This window comes from Nelumbo lutea, chromosome 3, assembly GCF_056320005.1.
Source record: "Nelumbo lutea isolate HS-2025 chromosome 3, American lotus-T2T, whole genome shotgun sequence".
Taxonomy (NCBI): Eukaryota; Viridiplantae; Streptophyta; class Magnoliopsida; order Proteales; family Nelumbonaceae; genus Nelumbo; species Nelumbo lutea.
The window spans coordinates 111,621,852-111,646,526 of record NC_142686.1 but is presented as its reverse complement, the minus strand read 5'-3'; the positions used below and the strand labels follow the sequence as shown (position 1 = coordinate 111,646,526).

The window sequence follows — 24,675 nt, the reverse complement described above, 5'->3', positions numbered from 1 at the left end:
GAGAAAGCATGGCTAAATACTGGAAAAAGAGAGACTTGAACAACAGAAATTAAAATTAGTTCCTATTAAAACAGTACCTATCCAAAGAAAGCATTTAAACGGTGATCACCAGCTTGTTCCCCAGAAATGCAACACAACATTTTTCTAGCATTGCCTCCAAATCTAGATGACAAATAATTATTTTCCTTTTCTTCCTATTTCCACATGTTTCTGGCCTACACCTATGCTTTTTTCGATATATCACCTAGACATGGGAATAGTGCCGTCAATCAGTGAGGTCTGGCACTGGTGAGGGTAGATCAGGACCCAATCTGATAAGTAAACATGAATAACCAGTTCCAAGCTAGACCCTATAGGCTCTGTAATCAGGAGTATTGGGTCTGACCCGATAAGATCCAATCATAACTGATAGTTGTATTTTAATCTGTAATTTGACAAAAAACCTACTTATTTGTTAAATTGACACATTTGGACATCATTATATGATAATATTACTCTCAAAGAACCATTCAACCTAAAAGCTTAAGCTGTTAAGCGAGGTCCTTGAATAGGTTTTATTCTCTAACGTGCCCCCTCACACGAAAGCCCATTGGGCTTGAAGCGTGGACAGCACAGGCGCACCCTTACCTCGTGCTGAAACTTAATTAATTATAATGAGGGTGATGAGAATCGAACACTGGACCACTTGCTCAAAGTGGCTCTGATACCATCTCAAAGAACCATTCAACCTAAAATCTTAAACTGTTAAGTGAGGTCCTTGAATAGGTTTTATTCTCTAACAATTACCATCAATCATTTGCCTAATTGAATTTGATAATTGACATTTAAGCATTCTGGCTACTGACATGCTTAAATATCAGTTTTTTTTTATTTGAAATTACAACCACAATTTTTTTAGTTTGTTCCAAATTTTCTTTTATTTGGGGGGACTTCCTTTTTCTATTTATTTGCTATTATTTTAATTATTTATTAATTAAAAATTTATGCTCAGAAGGCTTATGCCTCTTGCATTCTGGTTTACACCTCATGTCACACCTTGACATTTTAAAACATTGGTATACACTATTTAAGCCTTCCATGTGCCATTTAGAGGACCTCATGATCTTTTTCTTTTTTGAAAAATTATACACTAAAATTAATTATCCAATATGAAAGGTGTAGAGAAAGGGTGTGCAGAATTTGAAGAGAAGAAAGATGAAAGAATGTTATAAATAATAAAATTCAATGATATTTATTTTGCAGGCGAAATTGTGACACAAGCTTCTGTTAATATACTAATAAATAATATGATATCTAAAGTATCATTCTCCTAAAGGGAAAAAATATTTAGGAGAATAAATAATTATAATATTAATTTTGACAAGAAAAATTGTCTTTGAAACATCAGGATGCAATTAATTTGCTTCTTGCTGTTTTTACACATAAGGTGAGCAGAGATATATATGTTATATAGGTGTACAAAAATGTACATTATATATATATATATATATATATATATATATATAAATAATTAAGTTTACATACATTAACATAAGATAGGGGTATCATGCAAAGGAATGCATTTTGAAGTTAACTGACCTTAAGATGCCTTCTGGATCAAATGGAGCAAGACACCACACAGGTGAATTTGATGGAAGGGGTCCATAGTCAGGAGAATTAACACTGCATTCCTGCAGTAAGAAAAAAAGTGGATCAAGGTTCAGAGAAAACATATTCTTCAATAGGAGGCTATTGTATAGATGTTGATGAATGCAAACAACAGTGCTTATCAAGAAAATACACCAATAGGAGGGAATTACCTTTGTTCTTCTGTATACAGGATGCTGATAGAGATGCTTTTCACCAAGTAAAATTCGATCAACCATGCCAACTGCATTGCAGGGAGGTTCAAGACTACCCCTCACTCCACAATTCACCTAATTACCAGAGTCGTCCAGATAATAAGATGAAAAATTTCATGCCGACAAAGATAAATATGTTGGAATGCATATTCAAACTTCACTCAGGATGAGTATTCTTTAAGCTAAATTACAGACACCCACCCTGTATTTAGGGATCATGACACTTGGTGTCCCCCGCCCTTCCGAACTTTTGGATTCCATCACTTTACCCGACAGTTAATGAGGTTAACAATGAAGGTCATCATCATCATCATCATCCAAGCATTATCCTAACCATATTGGTTCACCTACATGAATCCTGTTTTGCCAATCTTCTGTTTAAACCCATGTTCATTGCTAAACTATTGGTGCTTAAATTATTTCTTACCACTTCTACCCATGTCCTTTTTGGTCTACCCCTTGCCCTTCGCCCCTTCAACTTGCAACAAATTACTTCTTATGGGTGCTGTTGATGGTCTTCTATGCAAATAACCAGCCCATCTTAGTCTACTTTCTCTCATTCTATCACCTATTGAGCTACTTCTAGGTTCCCTCTGAATGACTTCATCACCATTGAGGTTAACAATAAAAATAAAATTACTAAATTGCCCATTTGATGAGACTGTGTTGTACAACACACGCAGCCCCATTACCTAGTGGAAGTGTCCCAACTGCAACAACCACTGCATCTTAAGGTCTCCCTATCCAGCTCACCAGGTATCTGAGCTCTGCCTTCTAATGTTGATATCAAAACTGCTACAGAAAAACATTGGTGATAAGCAAAGCAATAGAAGTAGCTTTAGCAGTCACAGTAGTGACAATAGTTATAAATCCAAGGGGGCTTCATGAGTGGTGAGGATGATTTTGAAACCACTTCAGAGAGGCCCTTTGTTGCAGAACTGAATGAGGAAAGTACGGAAGTAGCCATGGAGGTGGGAATATGTTAGGCCCAGTGGAGGAGAAGACCCAGGCAGAGCAAGTCAGGCACAACAGGCCCATGTGTCAGTCCAGAACACCACACGGATCACGCGGGTGGCACCACCCATTACATTCGTTTACACCCGATGCCCAATGAACGAATGCATGAAGGGCAGTGAATGAATCATTGAGATTTCTCTTCCTCTCTCTCTCTCTCTCTCTCTCTCTCTCTCTCTCTCTCTCTCTCTCGTCTTCTACCTCTCGTCCATTTCAGGAGGGCGAGCTCCCTTGAATCAGCTCGCCGGTGACAGAACAGCAGCGGGATTTATCAATTGGTATCAGAGCCTTGCTATGATGCCAACCACCAGGGCCTCGTCTGCAGAAGAGAGGATTGACCACATAGAAGGAGAAGTTCGACAGACCACCAATGAACTGAGAGAAATCAAGGAGACCCTCTCAGCACTGGTAGGCCAGTTCAAACGAATGTCACCAGCTCCCAGATCCACGGAGGTTGAAGGGTCTAGCAGCAGTGGCGTTAGGCGAGGAGGAGCATTTCCAGTCAAGGCTGCCAAGATCGATTTTCCTCTGTACTCAGGTGATGATCCCATTCCTTGGATTTATCGGGCCGAACGCTACTTTGAATTCCATGAGACCCCAGCAGATCAGAGGGTCTCCATTGCTGCCATACACATGGATGGTGAAGCTACCATGTGGTACCAATGGTACCGTAAAACCCACCCTCAAACCACCTGGTTAGACCTTACCGAAGCCTTACGTGTGAGGTTCGGTCCTTTTGCTTATGAAAATTTCAACGAGTCTCTCTCCCAGGTGAGGCAGACGGGGACAGTGAGGGAGTATCAGAATGAATTCGAACGGTTGGCCATCTGGGTTCACGGTTGGCCGGAGGCCACACTGGTGGGATGCTTTATAGGGGGCTTAAGGGAATACATCCGCATAGGGGTGAATGCCATGCAGCCGACCACCCTGATGGCAGCAGTGGGATTGGCCAAACTTCAAGAGGAGAGACTGGACCAGCTTAAGAAATTGGGGAGGTCTAATGGGCCTCAGGCGGGCTTGACTCAGAAAGGACCCTATCCCAAGGCGGATTCGAAACCTGGGCCTCTACTTCCAACCCCTATTACTCCCAAGCTGGTACCCTTACCAGCTCCACCGAACAGAAAGACTGGAGCTATCACCGTCCCTTACTGGAAACTATCATGGACGGAAATGCAGGCCTATAGGGAGAAAGGCCTCTGCTATAATTGCGACGAAAAATTCGTCCCAGGCCACAAGTGCAAGGCCCAGCAGGTATATCTTCTACAAGTAGAAGGAGGACAAGATGATTATGAAACCCAAATCGGTGATCCGAGGGTTCAGCAGATGGAGGTGATACCAGAGATAGAATACTGTGTTATATCCCTTCAGGCCCTAGCTGGTTACCAGGCCCCAAGGACCATGCGAGTACAAGGGCTGATCTCAGGGAAGAGAGTGGCTGTCTTGATTGACAGTGGAAGCTCTCTGAATTTTATTACTCCTCGTCTAGCCAAACAACTTGGGTTTATGATAGAACCCGTCTCTCCGTTTGCAGTTAATGTAGCTAATGGCCACCAAATCTCTTGTGATGGTAGGTGCAAGTCAGTAGAATTGAAGATTCAGGGGTACCAATTTAAGGTGGAACTACATCCGTTAGAATTCACTGGGGCAGATGTTGTCTTGGGCATACAATGGCTACAGTTGTTGGGCCCTGTAGTGTGTAACTGGGCTGACTTGACCATGCAGTTTAATTATGAGGGGAATTCCTACACGTTAAAAGGGATTAAGGCCCAACCCATAACCACTGACAGTTTGGAGGTGGTTCTCAAGACCCGTCAACAAGACTCCCATTACTGATGAGCATGGGTTCCATGCCCACTGGGCCCACTCCACTCACAGGAAACACTAGCCCATCCCCAAGCCAAGCCCAACAGCTCCAACTTTTGCTTCAGTCCTACTCCGACATTTTCCAAGAACCCACTTCATTACCACCCACTCGAGCCCATGACCACTGGATTCCTATCCAATCCGGAGACCCACTCACCAACATCAGACCCTACCGCTACCCTCATTACCAAAGAGTAGAAGTAGAGCGTATGGTGACAGAGCTGTTAGACAAAGGTTTTATCCAGCCCAACAGAAGCCCCTTTTCCTCCCCAGTAATTTTGGTAAGAAAGAAGGATGGAAGTTGGAGATTCTGTGTGGAATATAGAGCCTTGAACCACAACACGGCCAAGGACAGGTACCCCATACCATCAGATCCGGGTCCACCCCGAGGACGTTCACAAAACTGTGTTCAGGACCTCAGACGGGCATTTTGAGTTCCTAGTGATGCCCTTTGGGCTGACCAATGTCCCCTCTTCATTCCAGAGGCTCATGAATGGGATTTTCAAGCCTTATCTGTGCCTATTTGTCCTATTGTTCGTCGATGACATACTTGTTTACAGTTCATGTTGGGCTTCCCATTTGGATCACTTGCAGTGCGTGTTAAACCTACTACGACAACACCAATTGTTTGCCAAACCCTCAAAGTCCTTGTTTGGACAGACCCAGATCAGCTACTTGGGGCATATCATTTCTGGAGGACAGGTTTACACAGACCCAGAGAAGATTAATTGCATGGTTTCATGGGCCTGACCCAGCTCTCCACGGGCTCTCAAGGGGTTCCTTGGGTTAACAGGTTACTACCGCCAGTTCATTAAAGGATATTGGGTTCTTGCCGCTCCCCTCACATGACTGTTGAAGAAGCACTCATTTGTGTGGGACCAACAAGCTGAAGAAGCCTTTCAGGCACTCAAGGAAGCCGTAACAACTCCACCTACACTGGCGCTCCCAAATTTTGATTTGGAGTTCATAGTGGAGGCTGACGCCTCAGGTAAAGGAATCGGTGCAGTTCTGATGCAGCAAGGCCGGCCCTTGGCCTATTACAGCAAGGCTCTTTCTCCACAGGCTCAAGCTAAGTCCACCTATGAGAAGGAGCTCATGGCCATTGCTTTGGTAGTTCAAAGATGGAGATCATATCTTCTGGGCCGAAGGTTTACTGTCAGGACGGACCACCGCAGCATTAAGCACCTGTTGGAGCAGCAAGTTTTGGACCCGGATCAGCATAAGTGGGCCTACAAGTTAATGGGGTTCGATTTTGCTATCGAATACAAGTCTGTGGCCTCTAATGCTGTGGCAGATGCACTCTCCAGAGCTGGTGACTTTCACTTGATGGGCTTGTCACGGCTGAATTATCCACTGTCTACCCAATTGAAGCAGGAAGCCCAGGATGATCCCCATTTAACCCAAATTCGGGCCCAGATCCTTGAGGATTCTGCACAGGCCCCAAGATACACAGTCCAGAACAGGATTCTCTTCTACAAGGGTCATGTGTTGGTATTGGGAGAATCCAAATATCATCAAGAGCTGCTTCGACTCTTCCATAACTTGGCCCAAGGGGGACACTCTGGAGCTTTCCGCACCTATAAACGCCTGGCAGCCCACTATTACTGGAAAGGTATGAAATGGATGGTGAAAGAGTTTGTAGCCCGATGTACTATCTGCCAGCAGCAGAAATATAGCACACAGACTCCAGCTGGATTTCTGCAACCTCTACCCATTCCGGAGAGGGTGTGGGAAGAAGTCACTATGGACTTTATAGTTGGGTTACCCATGTCCCATGGGAAATCAGTGGTGCTGGTGGTGGTGGACTGACTAAGTAAATATGCTCACTTTATAAGCCTCTCCCGACCTTACTCAGCAACCACAGTGGCCCAGGCTTACATCCATGAGGTAGCCAAACTCCACAGGACACCACAGTCCATTTTAACAGATCGGGATCCCCTCTTCATGAGTGCTTTCTGGAAGGCATACTTCACCACTCAAGGGGTCCAGATGTTGCATTCTACCAGCTACCATCCTCAGACAAACGGGCAGTCCAAAGTCGTCAACCGTTGCTTGGAGACATACCTGAGATGTTTTGTGGGTGATAGGCCCAAACAGTGGGCCCAGTGGCTGGCTGCCCTGGGCTGAATATTGGTATAATACTATGTTCCAGGTTTCCGCTGGAACGACTCCCTTTAAGGTGTTGTACGGTTACGAATCTCCTTCCATTCTGCCGTATGAGCCAGGCACTTCGCTGGTAGCCGAGGTGGAGACACAATTACAGGCGAGAGACAGTACACTCAAGCTCCTCAAATTCCACTTACAACAAGCCCATCAACGACTAAAATTAGCCTATGACAAGAAGCATCGGGAATTAGAGTTCTTAGTTGGGGATTGGGTTTACCTACGGCTCCAACTGTATAGACAGGCCTCTCTGGTGAAGAGGGCATCCCATAAACTATCTCCCAGATACTTTGGCCCATTTCAGGTGGCAGAGCGAATTGGGCTTGTGGCCTATTGTCTCCACTTGCCTACCGAGTGCCAGCTGCACCCCGTCTTCCATGTCAGTCTTCTGAAGCCATGCTTGGCTTCCACCGATGTTATCGGCCCCACCCTTCCACAATTCACAGAGGCAGGGGAAGTGGTGTTCGAGCCACTGGTGATCAAAGATTTTTGTTGGGTTCGCAAGGGCAGTAAGGTCCTTAAGAAGGCTCTAGTTATATGGTGTGGCTTGCCTCAAGAGGATGCCACATGGGAGCATTATAACCAACTTCAAAAGCAGTTGCCCACCCTCAACCTTGAGGACAAGGTCATTCTCGAAGGAGATGGGAATGTAAGGCCTAGTGGAGAAGACCCAAGCAGAGCAAGTCAGGCCCAACAGGCCCATGCGTCAGTCCAGAACACCACACGAATCACGCGGGTGGCACCACCCATTACATTCGTTTACACCCGACGCCCACGTACTGAAAAGTAATCATAGACTGAAAATGCTCAGAATCGGTTACAGGTTGTTAGCTGGCCATTTACTATATAGGCCAATGAACGAATACATGAAGGGCAGTGAATGAATCATTGAGATTTCTCTCTCTCTCTCTCTCTCTCTCTCTTCTCTCTCGTCTTCTACCTCTCATCCATTTCAGGAGGACCGGTGACAGAACATCAGCGGGATTTATCAGAATACTCTAGCATCCCTTTTATTCAACCTGTTTTGGGTTCTTCAAGTTTCTCATTTCTGAAGACTACAGTGCCAATTGCACAATCATTGAGGATGATGATGTTAATGCCAAGGATGAGATGTTAATTCCAGGCCTGGTTGGGTTTCCTTCTGCCAGTAGATTGGATGATCATCATCGTCATCATCCATGCCTCCAACCTATATGGGGAGTGGATTGGATGATAGGATTCCAAAATTTATGTACTACAAAATGATTTCCTACAAACTAGGCTTCTTGAATTTGGAAAGGAATTTCTTGATGCAAGCTTTGGTTGCCAATAAAACTGGCCTCCTTAGCAGGGCTTCCATTGGGTGCCTTGTGCTTTCTAAAGGTTGCATCAAGACTTGGACCTTCCCCTCAGAACTCCATTTACTGGAAGAAGACTATGAAATATCATCAGAATTGTCCTAGGGGAAGAAACATAACTCTTTTATCATTATGTGGAGACAAATCACTGAACTTTCTCCCCTCTTGAGAACTACTTGAACCAATGTCTTCAACCTCATGAACCCATCAATTTTTTGGGCCAATGCTTGCAGTTGAGAGGGACCCAAGTGCAACGATAGGTCATACTCAACCACTATGTAAGAAGATCTCCAATACATCCATCTCCACAGCCTTTGGAGTAACTTACCACACTTCTGACTTGGTTTTGGGTGCCTCGTGAGGCCGGATTGGCATGGCCTTGCGAGGCAAAAACAGTTCAGTCTCATGAGGTGGAATTAGTATAGCTTTGCAAAGCAAAATCAGTTTTCTTGCTAATTACAAAGTAAAATCAGTTCAACCTCACGATATAGGTCTTGGCTCGCGAGGTTGGATTAGTATGGCCTCGTGAAGTGAGGTCATTCTAGTCTTGCAAGGCTCAATTTGAAGGGCATCTTTTCCATATTTGATTATCGCTCTTGCGAGCAAGCTTTTCTTCAGCCTCGCAATGTTCCATTTCTCGATATGATGCGAGGCATCCATTTTGTTATTTACTAAAAGCCTCATCATGCACATCAATGCCCTTGAATGTATATTCACTGTCTCACAAGTAGAATTTAATACTCTCATTCAAGTTGAGCATAGACAACAAACATGCCCAGCTTGCTTACATGATTCTGTAACTTAGACTTGGGAACTCCTTTAGTGAAGACCGCTAGATGTTCTTTAGAGGCAATAAAGGGTAGACAAACTTCTCCAGAGGCTACTTTGCTAGTATAAAATGTCTATGTACCTCAATATGCTTTGTCATGTCATGTTGGACCAAATTATGGGCTATATTAATAGTTGCCTAATTATCATAGTATAACAACATGAGTTTAACATGAACAATGCCCAACTCACCCAGAGATGATCTAAGACATAACAATTTTAACACCCCATGGGCCATAGCCCTATACTGAACTTAAGTTGAAGAACCAACAAAGCAACAATAATAGTGTTATGTCCAGAAGTAGATTTAATATCATCAATACAGCCTGCCCATTTACTGTGTGCTTTTATCCTCCTGTGCCTATGATTAGCAAACAAAATACCTTTTTCTAGAGTTCCCTTCAAGTAGCAAAGGATTCTCTTAGTAGAAACTATATGAGTGTCCTATCAATCAAATTCCAATTAACTAAGTGGTCTTTTTTTGCTTCCCTTGGTTCCCACAAAAAATCTCTCCTCCAAGCCTCTCTTCTTTCCTCCTACTAACCAAATTCCAATTAACTAAATAGCCCTTTTTTTTGCTTCCCCTGGTTCCCACAGAAAATTCCTCATTATCTTTTTTCAAATCTTAACACAATCTTGCATGGGATTCTAAAAACTGGTAGGTAGTAAATGGGAAATTACTACAAGTGGATTTGATTAAAGTTATTTTGCTCCCTAGGGATATGTATTTTTTTCATCCACATAACCAATTTTCTAGAGAATATTTCTACTACTGGGCTCCAAAAAGCCAATGATTTAGGATCCCCCCATGAGGCAGACCCAAGCATATAATAGGCCAATGAGCTAAGTCACATCCCATAATTTCTGCATACTTCCTTACCACCTCCTCCAAAATAATTCCCACAATAAAACTCTTACCCAAATTAACTTTTAAATTGGTAATTCTCTCAAAGAATTGTAGAAGATGGAGATTCCTAACCCTAGTTTCCCCATTATCTTGCCCAAAGATATTGGTGTCATCTGCAAAGAGCAAATGTGACACAACCACATGATTCCTCACTTCCCTCCATCCCTTTATTAAGCCCAAACTGTTGGCTTTTCCTATCAATCAGCTCAAGACAACAGCTATAATAGTGAATAATAAAGGTTAGCCTTCTTCTAGCTGGAAAAAATTCTTTAGCAGAGACGTTCACCAAAATGGGACAGTAATAGGTCTGAAAGCATCCTTTAATCCATTTTCTCCACCTCATTCCAAATCTGCAATTCTCTGAAGATAATTCTAAAAAAAAAAATCCAATCCACATAATCATATGTCTTTTCCAAGTTGGTTTTGCACATCTAGGATCCAACCTTTTCTCTTTGCTCTTCTCATCTCCTCCACAATTTTATGAGCTATCAAAATTTGATCAGCTATTTGCCTCTCCTCAATGAAAGCTCCTTGATTTTGAGATATTATTGCTAGCAATACCTTCTTTAATCTTAGGGAGAGCACCTTAGTGATTATTTTATACATACTCCCAACTAAACTGATGGGCTGAAAGTCCTTAGGAGTCATTACTTCAATTGATTTTGGGATGAGGGTCACAGACATGGCATTTGCTCCAACATTGATAGTTCCTCTTTCAAATAGTTCCCCCAAACCCTCATTAAGTCTCCTTTTATCACTTCCCAGGCACTTTGGAAAAAACCCATTGTAAATCCATTAGGGCCCGAAACTTTGGGTACATCTATCCAAAAAACCGTTTCCCTCACTTTTGATTCCTCAAAGTCTCTCTAGGAATACAGATAGATCCCTATCCAACACTGGCCATTTAAGTCTTTTTACTTGCTCTCTTGCTAGTGGGGATGTTCCATATAATCCTTTAAAGTGATCCACCATAATTCTTGCTATTGCCTCCTAATCAGTTACCTCTACCCTGTTTTTCATCAATCTTGTGATTATATTTTTCTTCTTCTTGTTGTTTGCTACTTGATGGAAAAATCTTGTGTTCCTATCACCTTCCTTGATCCATTTATATCTCGACTTCTATCTCTAATGGATCTCTTCCTGAAAGTTTCTTCCAATTCCTTCTTTAATTCCTTTCAGACACATCCTCTTCACCTTCCTTTACATCCAATTCCTCAATTTGACTTAAAATTCTGGATTTCTCTGCATCTAGATAACTGAAGACCTCCTTGTTCCATGCTCTCAAAGCCGCCTTGGTCCTCTGAAGTTTCTTCAATAACCTAAAACCTTCCCATTTGCCTCTAATGTCCTCCTCCCACCAAGACTTCAGGTTAGAGATGAATGAAGGATGGGTAAGCCACATGTTTCAAACTTAGAAGGTTTAGGTGCCATAGAAAGGGTTTCATGGGTCTTGGTAGGGCAATACTCAATAGGTTGCTCCAATGATGCTCCCACTCCATAGAAAACAGAAACCTATCAAGTTTGGAACAGGTGGGGTTATCTCAAAAATTAGACCAAGTGAACCTAGCATGCCTAAGGGACAGGGTCTCTCAAAGCATGATTATTAATAAATGAGTTAAATTTTCTCACGCTTTTCGGGATGGATTGATTGGGATTATAGCTCTCTTGAGAGAATCTTATGATGTTGAAATCCCCCCCCCCAGTAACCATTGATTTGTTTCTTTAGAACTGCAAGAAAATACAAATCTAAATACCCAATGAGAAGGAAAGAAATAAAGCAACAGCTCAAAGAAAGACCTGTATTTAGCTTCACCACAATAAGCATCAATGAATGGATAATCAACACATATTCCCATCAATGAAAGGCAGAATCAAGAATCAGCATTCTTGAATTTTTTTTTATCAATAATCAATATTCATGAATCAAGGCCTACATCTCATAATACATGATTAATCAAAACAATGAAGAAGTTAAATGTAGTGACCTAGAGGTTTAAATGTAAAGGGTAGTTTAGTCCTTTTCTCTCATGGTCCTTCTATAATGCCAACTGCCAAGGAGTCGCTTCTATTTTTTTTTTTTTGAGCTATCTGATCAGTCTATAATCACTTTTCCCTTCTAGGTTTCTGTAATTAAGTGTTATTGTGAATTTATTCCTTGCAATGTTGCTATAATCTCAGCTTTTGTAGAGTCCCCATGATCAATTGGGTTGGAATTTTAAGTCTGGCCCATTATAATCCCTTAAAATCTCTCCTATTCCTTGCTGGTCTGAATTTCAAGTATGAAAGTTTGGTATCAGATTTTAGGCAAAAAGAAGTTTCCTAGGTTGAGTAAGGTCTACACTGGTAAAAAGTTAAGAATGGAAGAGTGCCAAGAAAGGTTCTAGTGATTAATCTAAGCCGGTCTCATCTAGTGGTTCTTCTGGTAATGATCCTAAGGGGAGTATGAAGAAAAGTGATCTAGCTGAAATGAAAAAGACAATATGAAATATTGTAATAAACCAAGGCATGCCAAAGAAGCGTGTTAACACGGACGTCCAAGATTGACCAAGTTCAAGAAGGGCTAGCAACAAAGGAAGCTATATGTCAGTTGATTTCGCCAAATCCAACACAATCTCATTATTGAGTTGTAAAACTCAGGTTGAAGATTGGGTTGGGTTAGGATTAAGGTTGAAGTTTTAACACATTGGGTTGGGCTAAAGTTGATCTCAACCTAAGCCAATCCAAACTGATTAATTTGATGCCAAAAATGTTTATATGATTAATTTGATGAACAGAAACATTTAGTCCAAGAAAATTACTATAAATAATTGTTGCAGTCTAATGACCTTAAATTGACAATGCAAAAGTACAGAATAATTACAAGAAGTTCAGTTCAGATTTTAGAGTGATGTAGACTGCTAGTGCTTTTCAACATAGGTACCCACTGGCACTAGGAAAGACATTAACTCCAAATTTGTTTATCAATGATTTCAAAACGTTCAGCTTTCAACTTACAATTTGAGAACCAGAGCCATAAATTGGCATTGATAAGGTGGAATTCATACTTTGAGCTTCAAAATCCCAACTAGGAACATAAAGCCCATATAGTAAGCCCATGTACAACGAGCATAGTAAGATAGCAACCAACCTTGACAGACAATGAGACAAGCCAAAATTAGTACTCCATAACATTAAATAAAATATTTAATAGAATGGTCCAATTATTAAGATTACTAGAAAAAGTTCTATATATACATAGAATAGATTCACTAGACCACCATTAACTCTTACATGCCTTCATTAAATTGTGCAACTAAAATTTGTATTAGAACTGAGCTTTCTTACCGCTAACAAATGAGAATTCCCATACACATTACTTGAAAATGCCAATTAACATAAAGATCTTAATACATCAGTTCAGAATATTTTTTCATAATTTCTGTATCTGAATTCCTAGAATATGTAGACATGGAATATAAAAGACAAAATATTAAAAGAATAAGTGAGAAAGAGAATAAAATGGTAGAAGAAGAAAAGAAAGAAACTGATGTAAAGGAGAAGAGAAGAATATGCAGCCATTGGCTGCATCTATTTTATTTAGGGCCATTTACATGGACACCCATTGGGATAAGGCTTGGATGATGATGATGGTTTACATAGACACCCCCTATAGTTTCACATACTTACTAAAACCTACTCTAGTTTGCATACTACTAAGACACCCCTATGCCCCTTCACATTTTCTACTCGTTTTAAGAGGTTCCATGACCATTCCCAAATGAAAATACAAACATTTCCTGACGAAAGGTCAATTAAGTAAAGCAGTTGCGAACTATAGGGGTGTTTTAGTAATACACAAACTGTAAGTTAGGTTTTAATAATGCATTAAACTATTGGGGGTGTCTAAGTAAATGACCCTTTTATTTATATGTCACATTACATAAAGCAGTAAAAACTATCATGCCCCTCATAAGTAAAAAGGAAACAAAACAGAAATACATCAAACTTAAATGTCAAAAATAGCTCCAGCAGTCAACAGTAGATTATAACATTTTTCTCTACTCTCCCTCTCAATCTGAGCAAAGATTCATTCCCAGATTGCACAATTTAACTTCAAATTGTTGTTTTGCAACAGCCTTGGTGAATATATCAGTTATTTGTTTATCTAATTTGACAAATGGTAAGCATGCTTCTCCTCCAAGTAAACTTTTTCCTAATAAAATGGTGATCTACCTCAATATGCTTAGTCCAATCATGTTGCACTGACATAGGGGGTGCACACTTCCCCTTTGACAATCTTTTCTCTGATAAAATGCCCGTCTACCTCAATGTTCTTGGTTCTATCATGCAGTACTAGGTTAGCAGCAATGTTTATGGCTGCCTTGTTGTCACAATATAAAGTCATAGGTCCATCAACCATAAATCTTAGCTCACTCAACAGATTTTTCAGCCACATTATTTCAGCCACTCCATGAGACATTGCTCTATATTCAGCTTCAGCACTAGACCTAGCCACCACATTCTGCTTTTTGCTTCTCCATGTGACTAGGTTTCCTCCCACAAAGGTACAGTAGCCGCTGGTAGACTTCCCATCATTCAGTGATCCTACCCAATTTCAATTAGTATACACTTCAACCTTCAAATGCCTGTGCTTTTGGAACAATAAACCTGCACCAGAGAATTTCTTAAAATATCTAATAATTCTTTCAGCTGCTTCAAGGTAGGTGGTCTCAGGGGTATGCATGAATTGACTAAAAACACCCACTGCATAAGCAATGTCTGGCCAAGTCATGGAGAGATATAGCAATCTTCCTACAAGCCTCTGAAATTGTTTCACATCTTTAATGAATTCACCTAGACAATCACTTAATTTGTGATTAGCATCAATAGGAGAATTGACAGGTTTCACTCCCAATTTTCCTATATCTTGTAGCAGATCTAGGATAAACTTTCTCTGAAAAATGAAGATACCCTTTTGTGAGCGGGCAATTTCAATTCCGGGGAAGTATTTCAAAGAACCTAGATCTTTCACCTCAAACTAAGTAGCAAGAAAGCCCTTCAATCTTTGAATTTTATCTTTCCAATCACTAGTGATAATTATATCATCAACATACACTATTAGGGCTGCAATTTTCCCTTCCCCTCTTTTCACAAACAATGTATGATCAGATTGACATTGCTTGTAGCCTTTTTGTTGTACAACTACCTGGAATATGCTGAACCAAGTTCTTGGTGATTGTTTCAGGCCATATAATGACTTTTTCAACGTACATACCTTTTGTTCATTACCTTGAGCCCAGAAACCATGGGGTTGTACCATGTACACTTCTTCAAGATCACCATTTAGTAAGGCTGCAACTTGGGCCGGGTTGGCCCGAGCCCAACATGAAAAAGTTGGGCTGGTTTGAGTTGGGTTGATGTTTGGGTTAGGGTTAGGGTTGAAATTCATGAGCCTGACTTTACTTCGGGTTGGGTTATGGTTGACCCCTTAGCCAACCTGACCCAACCTGAACCCAACTCTATAATACATGTATGTAAATATATAATATACATTGATTTGTTTAGATGCATGATATTTGTATAGCCCCCACCACATAGTATCATGTATTTCTTTTCAGATAATCACTTCACTCAATCCTAATCAGAAAGACTAAAGCCCTAATAACATTATTTTATGTTTTTTCGAAAATTTTATTCTTCATCTCCTCTATGTTGTTTGCCACCCAAGAAAGATCTATCGTAAGTCATAACTCATAATAAATTATAGTCATTTCTAACACTTGTTTTTCTGAATTTTGTACCAAAAGAACAAAAAAAAAACATCAACAAACAAATACTAATGAAATATAGGATTAATATATGTAGTGAAAGTTGAGTTAAGATCTAAAATCGAGAAATTCTATGAGGTTTTGAAGGATGGGAAGAAGGTTGGATTGGGCCCAACCCGAAATTGACTTCGGGTTGGGTTGGTTTGGGTTAGGTTAGGGTTGAAGGAATTTAGTTAGGGTTAGGGCTAGGGTTAGGTTGGTCAAGTTGAAGGTTAGGTTGGGTTAGGGTTAGGGTTGGGCTAGGGTTGGCCTCAGCCCGACCTAACCCGGCCCAACTTGCAGCCCTACCATTTAGAAATGCATTCTTGATATCCAGTTGCTGAAGGTCCTAATCGAAGTTAGTAGCTAAAGAGAAAAGAACCCTAATGGAGTTCATCTTAGCAATTGGTGCAAAAGTTTTTGCATAATCCATCCCATATACTTAAATGAATCCTTTTGCCACTAGACGAGTTTATACCTTCCCACTGTGTCATTAGCCCTATGTTTCACTGTAAACACCCATTTACATCCAATTAGTTCTTTTCCCTCAAGAAGATCCACCAATTCCCATGTACCATTTTTATGTAATGCATTAATTTCTTCCTTCATTGCATCTGTCCATTCAAGCACCGAGAGGGCTTCTGCCACATTCTTAGGAGTAGGAATTGGAACACTGTCAATGGAAGAGAGGAATACCCGAAAGGAAGGTGAAATGTTTTCATAGGAAACAAAATGGGAAAAAGGGTGCTTAGTGGTGCAAGACCTAACACCCTTCCAATGAGCAATAGGAAGGTCAAGATCATCAGCACTGGAGGTATCAATAGCAATAGGGTCAGAAATATCAATGGGAACTAAGGTACCTGGTTGGGTAGGATCTGTCCCCGAAGAATTTGATGGCATTGGTGGTACAACTTCTAGATGCTCCACAGCTCTTGAACATGGTTGGCCTTTGTGACAACGACAAAAAATACAAAAGGGAGGAGGATCAGGTAGAGGAGGGAGCTGAATCCGAAGCAGAGGAGAATTTTGAACCTATTTGTCCTCATGCCTACATTCCCCCTGAGGAGAAACAGGAAAGAAAGGTTCACTCTCAAAGAAGGAGACATCCATAGAAACATGTTATTTTCGAGAGATGGGATTAAAGAACTGGTACCCCTTCTGATTTATAGGGTACCCCAAGAAGATGCAAGGAATAGCACAAGGATCCAATTTCCCATGAGGGGGTGACAGGTTTTGAACAAAGCCATGACAACCAATAACACGAAGAGGAATAGACTAGAGGAGCCTTGGGAAACAGAATCTGATGTGGGGCTTTGTACTCTAACCATCGAGAGGGCATGCGGTTAATGAGATAAGTAGCACAAAGGATAGCTTCAAGCCAAAAACGTTTGGGGACATTCATATGAATCAATAATCCCCGAGCTACTTCAAGAAGATGGTGGTTCTTTCCTTTAGCAACACCATTTTGTTGTGGTGTTCGGGCACAGAAGCTACGGTGGAGTGATCCACATGAAGCAAAGGACTCTGTGAGATCATTATGAAAGTATTCTTTGGCATTATCGGATTGGAAGATTTGGATTTCGGTTTGAAATTGAGTGAAAATCATTCTTTGGAAATATTGGATAATTTTTTGTACTTCATCCCTAGTTCGCATGGGATATACCCATGTGTACCTAGAATAGTCATCAATAAAGGTAATAAAATACTTGTAGCCACTTTCGAATGGTAAGGTAACTGGGCCCCGAACACCAGAATAAACAACATGAAAAGGAAATTCAGATTTATTATTCTTTGAAGAAAAATGAGTTCTACAATGTTTACTCAACTGATAAGTTTGACATATCAACTCTGACACTAACACTGGCTTAAACAACTCTGGAAACACAATTTTTAAGGAATCAAAGGATAAATGACCAAGACAACTGTGCCATAAATAGGCTTGACTCTTACTAGACTGACTCTTAGACTCTGTGATTGCAAGACCAGCCTTATTCTCCAACAAGTAGACACCATCCACCATACGCCCTCTACCAATCATCTTCCCCAATGCCAAATCCTGAATCACACAATAAGAAGAGTTGTCTGAAACCAAGAGGGTTCAGACCTATTTAGTAAGAAAAGTAAACCAGAAATGAAGAGTAGAGAAGAGAGAAGAAAAGAGAAGAAAAGAGGAGAAGAGGAAGAGAGAATAGAAGAGAATGATGGGTTTGGCTAGCTTAGTTTGCTACCCCAAATGATATTTAAAATAGGTCTTCAACATTAAGAGGTACAATGATAGGAATGCCCCCGTCACTAGAAACAATAGAAAAAAAGGTCTAACAATACTATATACAAGAAAGAACATGTGAGCAGGTGGGACCACAAGCTGGTCAACCATTTTCTCTACACTCCCCCTCAAGTTGGGAAAATATATTGATCATTCCCAACTTGCTTAAATCTGACTCAAGTTTGATTTTGTTGACTGCCTTGGTGAAAACATTGGCAAGCTGCATATTAGTGGCAACATAAGGAGACTTCAATGTGTTTGGTTCTATCATACTGTATTGGGTTGTGAGCAATGTTAATGGCCGCCTGATTATCACAATACAACATCAAGGGTCTCTCAAACTCAATTCCCAATTCTGTAAGGAGACTTCAGCCATAATATTTCAGCAACACCATTAGCCGTAGATCTGTATTCAGCTTCAACACTGGACCGAGCAACAACATTTTGCTTCTTGCTACTCCCTGAAACTAAATTTCCTCCAACAAAGGCACAATACCCAAAAGTAGATCTCCTATCATCAATACAACCTGCCCAATCTGCATCAATATATACTTCAATCTTCATATGGCCACTATTTTTAAAAAGTATACCTTGGCTTGGACACCTCTTCAAGTAGGCTAAAATTCTCTCAACAACAAGGAGGTGTGAGGTCTTGGGAGAGTGCATGTACTGACTAACAACACTTACAACATACGAAATGTTGGGGCGAGTCAGACATATTCCTACAAGTCGTTGATACATACCTTTATCTTTTAGAGACTCACCATCCTCTACATTAATCTTATGATTTTGCTCAATGGGAGTATTAGCAGGTTTAGCTCCTAGTTTTCCTCTCTCTTCCAAGAGATCAAGAACATACTTCCTCTAGGAAACAAAAATGCCATGCTTAGATCTTGCCACTTCTATTCCAAGGAAATACCTCAACTCACCCAGGTCCTTTACTTCAAATTCTTCATTCAGCAGTTGCTTAAGAGAGTTAATCTCATCAAATATCACTTCCTATTACCACAATGTCATCCACATACATAGCTAGGAGAGTCAAAGTAGATTCTTTCTTCTTAAAGAGCAGAGTGTGGTCAGATTTGGATTGAACATAGCCAAATCTTTCCAAAGCAAGTCTGAATCTATCAAACCATGCCCTTGGAGATTGTTTTAGACCATACAAAGCTTTCTTCAACTTGCAAACTTTCTTACACCATAGAAACCAGGAGGTAACTCCATATACACCTCCTCCTGCAAGTCACCATTTAGAAATGCATTCTTAACATCCATCTGAAACAGAGGCCAAGAGAAGTTAGCAGCAAGAGACAGTAAAACCCTGATGGTATTCATTTTTGCAACTGGTGCAAAGGTCTCCAAGTAACCAATACCATAGGTTTGAGTATATCCCTTAGCCACTAGTCTAGCTTTATACCTTTCAACTGTATCATCAACATTATACTTCACTGTGAATATCCACCTACACCCAATAGGCTTCTTCTCTCTTGGTTGACCAACCAGTTCCCAAGTATCATTCTTTACAAGGGCATCCATCTCAGCCTTTATTAGGAACATCTTGAGCAAACACACCCTACTCACCACTCCCCCCCCGAGGTGAAACCCTAGGGTAATAAGGGACATCTTCAAAGAAGGTGACATCCATAGATACAAATTTGGTTCTTGAGACAGGGTCATAGCAACAATACCCCTTTTGATTTTGTGCATACCCTAGGAAAACACATTTGGCAGCCTTAGGATCAAATTTTGAACGGGTAGGCCCGAGGATTTAGACAAAACAAGTGCAACCAAAGGTTTTGGGAAGAGCAAAGAACTACTCCTTATCAGGATACAACAAGTTAAAAGGAGCTTTCATGTCCAATAATCGTGAAGGAATCCTGTTAATGAGATAAACAACAGTAAGAATGACATCCCCCTAGAAACGAATAGGAACATTAGTACTCAACATGATGCTTCTTGCAACTTCAAGGATGTGTCTGTTTTTCCTCTCAGCTACACCATTTTGCTGAGGTGTATGAGGACAAGTGCTCTGATGAATCACTCCATGTTCAAGGAGATAAGAGGACAGGGGTTTTGCAAAACATTCTTTGGCATTATCAAATCTAAGATTTTTTATTTTAACCCCATAATGAGTTAGGATCATTTGATGAAAAATGCGAGTCAAGGTGGGAACCTCATCCCGAGAGCGCATGAGGTACACCCATGAAAACCGAGAGTGGTCATCAACAAACAATAGAAATGTTTTGTACCCACCCATAGCAGAAATATGATAAGGCCCCCAAACATCAGTATGCACAATTTGAAAAAGAACAGAGCTTCTTTTATTACATTGTAAATAAGTTGATCTACAATGCCTTGCCAACTCACAACTCTCACACTTCAAACTGGACACTTGGATTGACTCAAACAAATTAGGAAAAAGACTCCTTAAAGACCCAAAAGAAAGATGACCCAATCGGTTATGTCAAAGCATAATCTGACTCACAGACTGTGACACAAAAGACTTCTCATCTTCTTTCCTCTTCCCAGGTGGATGTTCAAGCAAGTAGATCCCATTCGTCTCACGGCCAGTCCCAATCACCTTCCTTGTAGCCAGATTCTAAAAAACACAATGATCAGGGAAAAAGGTTACATAATAGTTCTAGTGTTTAGTGATACTACTGATAGAAAGCATATTAGTGCTTAGTTTAGGAACATACAAAACTGAGGATAAGTAAATAGCATCAGAGACATTGATGTCTCCCTTGCCTGAAATAAGGACAAGAGAGCCATCAACAATAGACACTTTGTCTTTGCCAGAAGACAAGCAATAGGTAGACCTGTTCATGAGCCGAGTAGCCCGATGGGCCGGCTTGGCCCCCGGGCGGGCTTGAACACACATTTGAGCTTGCGGGCTTGACCTCGGGCCTAAAAGTCTGAGCCCGACTATGTTGCAGGCCGGTCTCAGAATTTTTTAAAAAAGCCCGGCCCGCCCTAACCTATATGTTAAATAAAAAAACCCTAATATCCTAACCCCTCTTTTCATTCATCTCTTTCTTGTCAAAGTCAGTTAGCCGAACTTCTTAGTTTTCACAGTGACTCACAACCTCACACTCTCAAGCAAACATAGAACCGGCGAACACTCACCGGCGCAACCAGTAAACTCCGGTAGACCGGCATGAGTCCTCTCTCTCTCTCTCATTCCCCTTCTCAGTTCTCACTTCTCTCTCAAATCTCAGACGCAAACTCAGGCACCGGCGAGGCGGCAGTGGTGAGTCCTCTTTCTCTCTCTTTGATGCAAATTGACTTCACTTTTCACTGTCAAAATCTTAGCTCACTACGAACTCAGCACAAGCGAACACAGTCACCGACGGTGAGTCCTCTTTGCCATTTTGTTGTATTACATCAAGTGGTCAAGTAACAGAGTAGCGCACGTGTTGGCTCGTCGTGGTTTACTAAAAGCCCCTTGTAGTAGTTTGGTTTAGTAATTAGTAAGCCACTAAGCCTAGTAGATTGTAATTGTTTTATTTTTCTTTGTGTTTAATTCAGTTCTTGTTCACCCAAAAAAAATAAAAGAAAAATCGAGCTTGTCCTTTGTCCAAGTTCAATGGGGTCTTTCTAGGCCAGAAAAGCAAGGACAAAGAGAATAAATTTGTTAGGTGGAGAGTCTGGCCTAGGTTTGATCAAAACCCTGTTGAACAATTTCCAGAATCAATCTTCTCTATAGACTCATTCTCATGTTTTGGGCTCGGGCCCGAGCTTTGTGCTTTTTATCAGGGCCAGGCTCGGGCCCAAGTTGTAGGCCCATTGGTTGGGCCGGGCTCGGGCTCAGGCCTAACAAAATCCTGTTTATGTAAAGTAAAAGCCTGGCCCGGCCCGGCCCATGAACAGGTCTAGCAATAGGTATGAAATAATGAAGATAAGTCGGTCATATGATAAGATGCACCTGAATCAATAATCCAAAAATGGCTAGTGTTACTTGGGGTAGAGGCATTATAGGCAGAGGCCCTTGTACCTGATTGAGGAAAAGCAGAGGTGGGAGTAGAATGAGACTGTCCAAAGCAACCAACTTCACTCTCCAGCTGAGATAAAGCAGCCCTAACAGCAGCCACTGCATCAAGAGGACTGGATCTAGTGTTGGGAGTGGATGGAGCTCCTGTGGATGAAGCTCCTGTGGCTATAGTCTTTCTGGACTTAGCTAAGGATGAAGCTTCCAACAAGTGTCCTTAGTATGTTTTGGCTTCTTACAGTAGTCACAAAACACATCCCTCTTTCCATCATTCTTTACATCCCTCTCCTTATCACCTCTAATCTTTGGCTTTATAGCTACTAAAGCTGATTCCATAGATGGGATTTGCATCATAACCTTCCTTCTACTTTCCTCATTATGTACCAAAGAGTAGGCTTGAGATAAAGAGATACTATCTCTAGTAAGGAGTTGTTGTCTTACAATGTCATAGTCAGAGTTTAGCCCAACTAGGAATTCAAACACTATTTTTCTCAACCAATTTCCTGAATGTGGCAGCATCCTTTTGGCTCTCCCACTCCATAGTCTCAAGATGATCAATCTCATACCACAATGATTTCAAGGTGGAGAAATAAACTAACACAGGTTTCTCCCCCTATTTAAGATTATTCACCTCCATTTTCAGTTCATAGGCTCTAGCACCATTAAGGGGCTGAGAATAGGTTTCTTTCATATTGTCCCAAATCTCCTTAGTTGTCTTTGCCCAAAGATAGTTTCTACTGATATGAAGCTGCATGGAGTTGCGTAACCAAGTCATAACCAAATAATTTTCTTGAACCCATTTAGCAAGGGAAGGGTCCTCCTGTGCTGGTTTCTTTGTGTCTTCCATCACATACCCCAATTTTTCCCTCCCTCCTATGGCCATCACGGCTGACAGGGCCCATTCCAAATAGTTTGTTCCATCAAACTTGACAGTAGTAATCTGAAATGAACTGTTATCAGTAGAGTTTACAGCTCCCACAAGTCCTCCATTTGGTTTGTTCTCATTTCCAGTCATTTCCATGCTAAAGTGGACAGAGTAATCATTGAATGAAGAGTACAGAACTGTCCAAACTCCTTTTCTAAATAGAAATTCAAGGTACTGTCCAAACAGCACCCAAAGGAAGCAGAAAACTTCAGAGACCTTTTTACAAACACCAGGTGGGAAGTAGAGGAGATAACACTGTCAAAAAATAATACAGCCCAGAAAACAGTCTGTACAGGAGCCCTAAACAGTCCAAGAGAAAAAAACAACCAGCAGTACTAATTCCAGAGATATTTCAGCCACTTGAGTGTCCAAAAAATATGAAAAAAACCCAGAAATTTCTGGGCTAAAGCAGTCAAAAGAACAGCCGAATAGCTGTACTAACTTCATAGAAATTTTGGACACTTTAACAGTCCAGAAAAATAAAAACAACCCAGAAATTACTGGGCGCCACTCTCAATCTCTGATTTAAGCTCTAAATCAGAAACCAACTTGTTTTCTCCGGTTCTTCTTGGTCACCGGACAGCTCTCCCAAGAGATTTGAATCTTGGGCACCTTCTTTCGATCTCCAATGACCTCCAAGAACCAGGCAACTCAAGCTGAAGCTTCCAGCCCTAGAACAACTCTCATGTAGTCGGCTGGACAACACCTACATGAGAGCCCAAGCCAGGTTTAGGCCTGCTCTGATACCAAGTTGTCTGAAACCAAAGGGTTCAGACCTGTTTAGTAAGAAAAGTAAACCAGAAATGAAGAGAAGAGAAGAAGAAGAGAGAATAGAAGAGAATGAAGGGTTTGGCTAGCTTAGTCTACCACCCCAAATGATATTTAAAATAGGTCTTCAACATTAAGAGGTACAATGACAGGAATGTCCCTATCACTAGAAACACTAGAAAAAAAAGTCTAACAGTACTATATACAAGAAAGAACATGTGAGCAGATGGGACCACAAGCTAGTCAACCATTTCCTCTACAAGAAGGGAAGAAAGTTACTGAATAGTTTAAAGAATTGGTTATACTACTAACAAAAAACAAATTAATAGGGAATTGTGGAACATGTAAAATATTAGAAAGGTAGGGCCAAAAGGAAGAGAAATGGTTCCTTGGCCAGCTATGGTAGAGAATGAACCATCAGTCAGTCTCACTTTGTCTCTTCTAGAGAGGACATGATAGGTCTGGAAGTAAGTAGACTTACTGATCATATGTTTTGACGCTCCATAATCAATTATCCAAGGAGAGTCGGAGGAACGAGACGATACATGGAGAGCTGTGGCAGAATTATCTAATGCAGATGCATATGAAGTTGATGGAAGAGGAGCATCCATCTGGCGAATTGCCCTACCATAAAGTTCTAAATGGTCACGGAAGGAATTAATGATATCCTCCCTAGGGTCAGAACCAGAGGTGTATGTCTGAACTGCAATAGTAGTTGAGGGATGGTTCTCCTGAGTAGCCATGTTTGTTGTAGTGAATTTTCTTGAACCTTGTTGTCCTAACTTCTTATTCAGATCTGAACCTTGTTTTTTACTCAATTCCTAAGCCCATTTTGGCTTCCCATGGAGGTCCCAACATGTGTCACGAGTGTGTCGAGACTTCTGGCAATGGGTGCACCATAATTTTTCTTTGTCATCCACCTTTTTTTGAGAATCTCCCTTCTTAAAGGGATTTCCCCCACTTGTAACAACACTTCCTTTTGCTGCCAACAC

The 24,675-nt window shown here is 41.1% G+C and overlaps 1 protein-coding gene across 1 annotated transcript in view; it reads right to left on the bottom strand.

Moving 5' to 3' along the window:
- The window catches only part of LOC148867657 (uncharacterized), a 61,614-nt gene that overhangs the window by 3,543 nt on the left and 33,396 nt on the right, over positions 1 to 24,675 (bottom strand). The window contains exons 6-8 of the mRNA XM_088978381.1: positions 12,948 to 13,080; positions 1,800 to 1,916; positions 1,579 to 1,670 (exon numbers count right to left, since the gene is read on the bottom strand). Coding sequence (XP_088834507.1) covers positions 1,579 to 1,670; positions 1,800 to 1,916; positions 12,948 to 13,080 — 342 coding nt within the window. The remainder of the gene's footprint in view (positions 1 to 1,578; positions 1,671 to 1,799; positions 1,917 to 12,947; positions 13,081 to 24,675) is intronic.